The sequence below is a fragment of the Triticum aestivum genome, chromosome 2A (genome assembly GCF_018294505.1).
Source record: "Triticum aestivum cultivar Chinese Spring chromosome 2A, IWGSC CS RefSeq v2.1, whole genome shotgun sequence".
Classification (NCBI taxonomy): Eukaryota; Viridiplantae; Streptophyta; class Magnoliopsida; order Poales; family Poaceae; genus Triticum; species Triticum aestivum.
Genome location: NC_057797.1, coordinates 714025844 through 714035093, shown reverse-complemented (window position 1 = coordinate 714035093; position 9250 = coordinate 714025844). Strand labels below are relative to the sequence as shown.

The 9250-nt window shown below is 46.6% G+C and overlaps 2 protein-coding genes across 2 annotated transcripts; both read left to right on the top strand.

Moving 5' to 3' along the window:
• Window positions 1-2422: 2422 nt before the first annotated feature.
• On the top strand, window positions 2423-5177 carry LOC123190469 (tRNA (guanine-N(7)-)-methyltransferase). Its single transcript, XM_044603117.1, has 8 exons — window positions 2423-2650; window positions 2753-2809; window positions 2902-2977; window positions 3068-3147; window positions 3238-3287; window positions 3385-3469; window positions 3605-3703; window positions 4353-5177. The coding sequence occupies exons 1-8, from the start codon at window positions 2492-2494 to the stop codon at window positions 4602-4604; spliced, it is 858 nt and encodes a 285-aa protein (XP_044459052.1). The 5' UTR covers window positions 2423-2491; the 3' UTR covers window positions 4605-5177.
• A 1559-nt stretch (window positions 5178-6736) lies between these two features.
• LOC123186113 (glycine-rich cell wall structural protein) lies at window positions 6737-7817 on the top strand. The gene is made up of 2 exons (XM_044597906.1): window positions 6737-6927; window positions 7070-7817. The coding sequence occupies exons 1-2, from the start codon at window positions 6834-6836 to the stop codon at window positions 7495-7497; spliced, it is 522 nt and encodes a 173-aa protein (XP_044453841.1). The 5' UTR covers window positions 6737-6833; the 3' UTR covers window positions 7498-7817.
• Window positions 7818-9250: the final 1433 nt, after the last annotated feature.

Here is a 9250-nt window from a genome sequence, read left to right as displayed (position 1 = left end):
GTTTCACATGATATTGCACTAGTTGCACATGCTAATGTATTTTCCAGCTTTTCTATTGCAATGGCAGAAAGATCCATTAATTATACTGTTGTAAAATTTGTAAGCTGCTGGTATTAACAGTCAGTCCATGCACATGAGTAGCAAATGGTTTAGACAGTTATTACTTCCTGCGATCCAAAATAAGTGTCGTGATTTTAGTTCAAAGGGAGTAGTATTTACCCAAGCATATAATCGATCAAAGAAGGAGACAACAAGTCGTCAAAGTATACAAAAGAGAGGGGTTCAAGATGAGATTCTACGTGTTCTCGAGGAACTGCTAGCTTTTCCATGTCCTCTCTCGACTGGCTGCCCTTGCACCAGCCACCTCTCCTTCTTGTGGTGCCACACACGGAGACACCTCACCGATTTCACCTTTTGCGATGTCGCACTTGGCTCGCTCCAAGTGTCGATTGGGTCGCTCCTTGCCCCTACTTGTCATACATATGTATCCCAATCGCAGACAGACGCGTAACAAGAGTATAACCTTAGAAACAATATTCCATTATTGGCTCCACTCAAAAGTCGTAAGATCATGGTTCCGCATATAGAACCTCTTCCACTTTACTATCAGGGACTTAAGCATTGATGCAAACCCATCCGGTAGATCATGTATCTGCACCCAAATATTTATATGGTTCAAGGCAATTGTGATGGATTTTGTAAAGGTGGTTGGTGGTCGTTGGTGTAACACCAACTTTCCAGACCTCTTCGCCGAGATCTAGCCCTTGCCTCCAACGGGCCGCCACATTAGGTGGCTGGCTATTGGGGTCCTAGCGTGGACGCTTTGAACGGTTCGAAATAAGCTTGTGATCTAGCGTGTGCCTCGTCGACATGCTATTGACGCGGTGTTCAAAATGTGTGGCTATTTGTAGCTTTGGCGGGTGCTTAGCCGCCACCAAGACCGGGATGCCATCAACATCATCATTGCCGACCTTCGCGTGATGGCTCTTTGCTTGGCGCCGCCGCTCCCTCCTCCACCACCTGAGCCGGATTAGCTTCTCCCCTTGTGGTGCTACCCTGTGTGTGTGAACTTATGTTGAACTTTGTGGCTGTGGTGGTTTGCTTTATATATAAAGTGGGGCGAAAGCCTTTTTCGGTATGTCACAAGAATGGCATCAAATCTCCTATTGGTCCAAAGTCCTTTTTCACGACTTTCTCTCATTTCCCTAGGCAAGACAATTGCATTTGGGTCTGTTCAGGACACATCTAAGCTGATGTCCACTCTGTTTGTGATCTATTTTTTTTTTGTCCTAGTTTTTTTTCTTGTTGCTGCATTATATATTTGTGGGAGCTTAGATGTGGCATCCTTAAAAAATATCTAGATGTGAATTAGACAAACCGGTTGCATTTTGTATAGATTTTCATCCACTGACCTGAGTTGGAGTGAGATCCCATGCCAATCTCATGTTTTTATATAATCATAATTTACAATACTCTTCATCTGTGTTTACTCATGCAATAGCTAGCCCATGAGTTGCTTCTGTCGGTGATGGTTCTTTCGACTCGAAAACGACATCATCAAGGTCCTCATCAGCCAAGCCAAGCACCTGTATCATCGCTTACAAATCGTCCTGATCTTTCGTACCGAATTCAATGGCTATGTCGCCATGATCCCTATCCTCATAACAAAACACGGGGAAACCCTAACCCACACGAGCCCTAAACGAAGGCTCGGCAGCACTACAAGAGTGCCCCTTGTTCACCCCGAGTGAAGGGACAACCGTGGGATTGGAGGAGGGAGACTCAACGCGGCGTCGATGAAGGGCGCCGAGAGGATAGGGATCCTAGCGAGAGGGGAAACTGGAATAACAGAATTGTTATTAGCAGCTTCAAGAGTTGCGTTGTGAGGAAGAATGATAGCATACCAAAGATTCAAAGGATTAGGTTTTTTTTCTAGGGTAATAAATTCTAAGTTCTAAAATTCAAGTGAAGAGTTTTTTTTCAAAAGATTAGATTCATAGTATAGTTTAGAAAAGGATATCCAAAACAAAGGGAGTTGGGATTTCATTGGATGAATTTTTAAAGAAGATGCAGCACAGAGGAAACAAAAGGCTAAACTAAGCACTTTTGTTTGAAAAAAAAGAGCAATGGAAGGCACACGCTTTGGGAGCTCATGCCAGAAAACTTGAAGATTCTTTCCTTTTGGCAGGTGCACCGACTAGTATTTTTCATGTACACCATTCGTATTAAAATATAAGACGTTTCGCTAGATTTAAATATTTTGGTTCGGAGGTAGTATTTGACAAAAAAAAAGTCCTTCTAGTGTGAGTAGTAACAATAGCAGAATAGCTCTTATACGCGATAAAAAAAAGCTCTCTGTTTTCCTAAAAAGAATTTCCTCGAACATTTCCACCCCTTGATAACCCCTTCGCCGACTAAAAGAAAAAGATAACCCATTTGGTGTCGAGCAGGCAGCGCCGCGGCTGGAGCTCCAGCCGGAAGCGCCGCCAGAATGGCTTGGACGGCCGCGGCCTCCCTGTGCTGCCGCCTCGTCCGCGCGCCCCCCGTCCGTCGCCGCGCTCGGCGCCGGACCTTGTGCTCCGCCGCGCGGAGCACCGACGCGGTGGACAGGGAGTACGCGGACCTCAATCTCCGCCCCCTCTACCCCAATGTCCGCCCCAACCCCATCTATCCTCCCCGTCTTCAACCTCCGTCTCTTTTTCGAAATAGCGTACCAGCCTGACCGCCCACCAATCTGTTTTGGTGTATGCAGCGGGGCCATCACCTTCGCATCCGGCAGCACGTGAATCCGCTCAGCGCCTTGTTCGTCGTAAGCCTGTACCACAATCTTCAAGATCCCGACGGCGAACGCCGGCGCGGCCTCCTCCCCTTCCGTCGATTCTTACTCTGTTCTGCCTGCAGGAACCCACGGAGCCGCCTGAATGGACGGAGGTGTTCGAGGACCCCCTGCTGCCCCTCATGGTCGACATCGGCTGCGGTGGGCATACGTCTCCTTCCATTGCATCCCCATTGTGCTGATAGATTTCCTTGAGCCTCAGTTATTAGGGGATTTTTTTTTCATGTGCAGGGAGTGGGAGATTCTTGGTTTGGTTAGCAAAGAACTCCGGTGAAAGGCGGAATTACCTCGGACTGGAAATCCGGCAGAAGGTTCTTGTGCTTCTATGGTTTGTTTAATCATGGTTCTCAATGTGTGATTTTTGGTGTGGTCATAATGCTCTGCTTGTTTTGCTTGTCTAGTTGGTCGAGCGGACACAGTTCTGGGTAACAGAATTGGGGCTTAGAAATGTGTAAGCTACACCTCAGATCTTTCTCACATATGGACATTTGAGGGCTTCGTGCTATCAGAACAATTTAATAGTGTTTGAAATTGCTCCCTTGGCACAGTTACTTTATGTTTGCAAATGCAACGGTGTCTTTCGAGCAAATTGTGTTATCATACCCTGGTCCCCTATCGCTTGTTTCAATACTGGTGAGTGTAGCTGAGCACAGTTCCACAAATGTTCTAAGTTGTATACGATATGTCCTTGTGCTTATGCTGGCTTAGTTTTTTGTTTTAGTTGATGTTATGGAATTGACAGCTGAGGTGCAATCATCTTTTCTGCAGTGTCCTGATCCTCACTTTAAGAAAAGGCATCACAAGAGAAGAGTTCTACAGACACCATTGGTGGATTCGATCACAAAGAACCTTTGTCTGGGTGGGCGGGTATGACAATTCTCTACCATTTTCATGCAAACTATTCTCTGTTAAACTAACAATCTGCATGGGGTCAGGGTCCTTCTGTATGCATCAGATTTGTCCAATGACTGTTTAGCTTTGGCCAGTCACTGTTTTGTTAGTTCTAGCTGTATGATGGTATGATGGATGTTTTATTGACTGAACCCTGAAAAAGTGTCCTAGAAAAAAGTGGTAAAGCATGTTGCAGGCGTGAAACATCTATCATTTAAAAATAGTCCTAATTACAGAATAATGTTCTTGAGGGATCCTAAAGTACATCAATTGAGGATATATTAACCATATATATCTGGCTTAATTTCAACATCTCTATGAGATGCCATGTATTATCCACTCGATTTGTATGTTTAAAGCTTATTCTTGCCTTCATGTTGTCAGTTGGACCACATATATTCTTAGTTATTATTGCTTCTCTGATAATAATTTCCCAGCCTCTATGCATTATATAGGTCATAGAGTGATACAAGTTAATATGCTCCAGTGCAAAATTACTATTCAGACATTCCCTTTTCTTTATCTTCGACAAAGGCTAGTGTTGATTATGTAGGGAGTTTAACATTCAAAGGCAGGTCAAGTACTCTTTGGCAAGTTGACATCTCACTTTATTTCATTGATATAGGTGCTTGTACAATCAGATGTGCTTGATGTAGCTACAGACATGAGAGAAAGGTTTGATGGATACGCGGATGTGTTTGAGCATGCTGATCGTATTGATAAAGATCTTCAGTGTGACGACGAAGGTTGGCTTCTGGACAACCCTATGGGAATACGGACAGAGAGGGAAATCCATGCTGAGCTGGAAGGAGCGACCATATACAGGAGGATGTACCAAAAGACGAGATGTTTCTCACCAGATTACTCCATCAGTTAAGTGGATGCCTGCGTGGCCAGGTAGTGCTGGGCTAATGGCTGGTTTCTCTCTGCTTGATTCGCTAACCTTGAGCACCAACTTTCACATTCCCTGGCATGTCCCAAAGCAAATTCTTAGTGAATGAATTGGGCCTTGTGCTTGTGAGGGGTTAAACTGGTCAAGGCTTGGCATCTCTCCAGTGGTTGATATTTTTCAATATGAGATCATCGTTCTGCTTGAGGAAGAAAGATCACAGTGCAGTTGATTTCAGTGTTAACCATACACGAGGATGTTTGACATCTGCAATTTGTATCCAGGGCTGCATTGGCCATCTTAGTTATGATGAAAGGCAAGCAAGTTATGTTGTTGGCAATTAAGAGCATTGTCTTTTGCCCTTCTAAAAAAAAGAGCATTGCTGTTTGATCTACGACTGGATGTAACGAAACTTTGCTCTCAGTGGCCAGAAACGATGGATGGGCGATTTCTTTTCGCACTGGTTCTTGTAAGAGACTGATACTTCTCTGCGCGCGAAAAATGTTTACATCTGCAAATTCATATCAACCTAATATGAAAATATACTCCATGATTGATCTAGTGATATTGATTTGGTTGATATTGCACCACAGCCTCCTCTCCCTGGTGTACCATCTGGAGACACCTAACTGACTTCACCTTCTGTCTTTTTTACTGAAACCTTTGCTGAACTAAACATGTGTGTAGACTGTTACGCCAGTAGTACTTCCTGTCCTGTTTCCATGCCTGCTTTTTTTTAGGGCTAAAGCAGCTCTATTAAATCTCAACAGATAAAGGGATACAAACTATGTCAGGTCTTTCCGTTAGCCAAAGATGGCGTCCCGGGGCGAAGGAAGTTGCAGCTTTAGCAAGAGAATGAGCTTCCTTATTACAGCCATGAGTTTCATGAATTAAGTCTGAAGAATTGAACATCAAGAGCTTGGACTTGATCTCCTCCACCACCACCATACTAGCGCCCAGGTAGTGCTCCTTAATGTGTTTGACAGTAGCCAGGCAGTCCGTTGATATCAGCACCTTTTGAAAATTGAGGTCAAGAGCTAAAGAGAGCCCCAGAGATTCTTGAGGCAATGGCAAGCAACGTTTCCGTGCCTGCTGAGGTCTTCGTTCCGAACGGGGCTCACTTTGCTGTCAATTTGGGCCATTTTTGGGCATTGCTTCAGTTTCGGCCTTCAGCTCGCTCTGGTAGTCATTGCTAGGTGGTACATGAGCATGTTTGTATTTTTTTATTACCTCGGGTATTCTCTATGCTGCCATGATTGATTATGAATAGACCAAAAGCATTTCCCATAAAAAAAGTGCTCCAACAGATTCCGTAAACATGTTTTTACGGGATTTCGTATAATCTGTCCAATTTCTTGTACATTTAGGGGAAGAGGCCCTTCCCATAAAAGTGTCATGTCAGCGCGTCATCTCCATACCCATTGAGCCGCCGCTGCCGCCGACCACCACCGGCGCCCGTTGTCCGGCGCCACTGTTGCAAAAATATCACTTTAATTTAGGGGGAATATGTATTGAGAAATCACCTCATTTCCCTAAGTTATGGGCATCTCGTAAAACCATTTTTACTGGGAGTTTTGTTGGAGATGCTCTAAGCGAAGATAGCTTACGTGGGAACGTTCAGCAATGCTCCACGTCCGGTTTTCCAGATGAAGAACACGCTATCCGATCCAGAATCCGCTCGGCCGATTTGGATACACATGCGCCCGTGTGTAACTTCTACCAGGACTGATTAATGAGATTGGTGCGTGTGGATGCAAACTTTATCTTGGCGTCGCGCGAGCAGCACCCACCCTGCATCCGCAGTGCGCACTGCACATGCAGAAGAAGACATCCGATCCAGAATATGCTCGGCGTCAGAGGGGAGGCTGGCGCCATTGGTGCTCCCGCGGACGACGCCATTGGAGCTTAGCTACTTCCATGCTACATTGCTGGGATCGATCATTAATGCGTGCCGTCCTTCTCCCACCCACCACCTCTCCACGGGCCGATGACGACGCCATGGCCATGGGGACCCAACCTCAGCTCGCCCACAGTCACAGGCTCACAGCTCCTCGTGATCCCGAGCTATCGTATCGTATCCAAGCCCTCCATGGGCCTCTCCCTCCTATAAATTCGCCTGCTCTGCATGCTAATCTCTATCTCATTCTCATCCATCACACTGGCCAGCCAGTAGCCACTACGACCACTGAAGAAGAGGCAGTGAGGCACGGATCACGGATGCCAGGCATGGCATCCAGCAAGGGTCTTCTTGTGTTCGCTCTCCTGCTTGCAGCTGCTGCTATCCTCGTCGCCTCGACTGATGAACACACTGGTGAGCTAATGCACTAACTCCTCGGACTAGTTTTGAACTGGCAGGAGTTAAATTAATTGCTCTCGTCATTAGGCTAGGAAAAAACTTGCTTTGCTGCGTTCTGCTGCTAATTTCCATGCACCTTCTTTTTCTGTTCGTGCAGAGGCCAAGAAGGAAGAGAATGGAGCGGGCGTAGAGAACTTCTTCCACTTTGGCGGAGGCCACCACGGGCACGGAGGCGGCGGGGGAGGCTATGGCGGAGGCGGAGGAGGTTACGGCGGAGGAGGAGGCGGCGGCTACCCAGGCGGCGGCGGAGGCTACGGCGGCGGTGGCGGCTACCCTGGCCACGGTGGGGAAGGCGGTGGAGGTTACGGCGGCGGCGGCGGCTACCCAGGCGGCGGAGGAGGCTACGGCGGCGGTGGCGGCTACCCTGGACACGGTGGAAAAGGCGGCGGAGGCTACGGCGGCGGCGGATGTCACTGGGGCTGCTGCGGCCACGGGCTGTTCCATCACCATGGCTGCCGCTGCTGTGCGCGCGCGGACGAGGTTCCGGAGCCCATGTACCGGGCGCCGGCGGAGGTCCACAACTGAGCACACGATCGAGACGAAATGCAGCCATGCACACGTGCGTACGGTAGGCAGTACTGCTGCCCAGTGCCTACCCTGCGTCGAACTCTACGTGCATGCCGTTGCTCTGCACGCCTACGTGCATATATAGCAATTAAATTGCTCGTAAATAAACATGGTCCCTGCATGGTGAGCAAAAGGAAGGTGCATATATGCGCGTACGTACGTATACGTGCGCGTTGCACAGTGACCTTGTAGTAGAACACATGCATCCGGCCCTCTGTGTTCTTGCAAGTTTGTGTGTCCCGTATCGATCAATATATAACCCCCCGCTTTATCTGTTAGCACCGTGGAATAAATTCACTCTGGAATACTGTAATATGTATAGCCTGGTTCTACTCGGTGCACATAATTCCTTCTGTGATCATCAGTGCTGTACGCGTATTTCAATGTTGCAAAAAGGGGTCACTGAGTTTGCATCTTTGCTCTACACAGTCACGATCACGGGTCGCTCCTCCATCGTGCAAAAACGGGTCACTCGGGATCGACTGTCGCTCAAAATGGTAACGGGAAAAGTCTGATCGGGTGACGCCTACGAAGCACAAGCTTGTGTGTCTGTCGTGGGTGGCAGGGGAATCTTTCATTTGATAATATAGCAGTGAAAATGTAAGGGCATATAGTCAACTCAAGTACGTAGGGGTTGGAAGCCAAACGAAAATGAACGAAACTGAGTTGTTTCCGTCTTTTTTTAGTGGAAACTGATACCACTGGAAATTCATGAAGCAAATATGGGAGTGGATATAGCCAAAAACGAATATAAAGTATATTATATGTTGCTAACATGAAATACAAAAATGGAAGTTTGCTAGAACTCAAAAACCTCTAGAGCATATAGAAAAATGTAACCTAACCAACAGAAGGTCGCCAGTGAGCATGCCTGGAGGATAGGAGTGGAAGGATTGTACTAGTTCGGAGGGCCGAGGATCAAGACAGTACCATGGATTAGGTTTCAGTGGATAGGGTTACGGAGTGTGGTTTTGTGTAGCTTGAGCTAGTTTGGACTAAGAGTGTAGTGCGCTAAGCTGGGTAGGCTACATACAAATGACACATGGGAATTTTCGTTGGTGCCTTCAAACTTTTCATTTCTCTGCATAACTAACATTCGAAAATGTCGTTCTGTTTTTGTTCAGAAAGATTTCTGTTTCTTTTTCTATTACTTCTGTTTTGTTTAGCCAGTGCCAACTTTTAGCTTCAGAATAGATATGGTCTAATCTTAGATTGAAACCATACAGAACGACATCTTTTGGGATCAGACAAGCCATCAAGCTCACCACCAAGTTTTATGGGCCCTGCAAAATTTAAGAGAGAATTGGCAGTTGGGCTTATAAATTTTGATGCCTCTGAATGTGGTCATTCACACTGTGTTGTGTGCTCCATGTCAGTCAGCTGTAGAAGCACTTAGGCACACACGCAGTACCATGATCAGATCTACCTTTGGTGAGTGAAGATGGCAGAATCATGACTGAGCCTCTAGCAATTCTGGAAATAAGATCTCTCTGAAGTAATAATGAAGTTCTAGTTACTCAGTGGCTAGTGGAGTGGGAGAACCTCAAACCAGAAGAAGCCACTTGGGAAGATGCAAACTTCATGAAACGGGTGTTCCCCAACTTCTTTGCAAGCACCATCAAAGCATGGTTCCCACAGCGTTATACTTGAAGTCAAGTATGTTCTTCAGGGGGGGGCATTTTCAGCTGAATCCTGTTCTGCAAGTGTCATG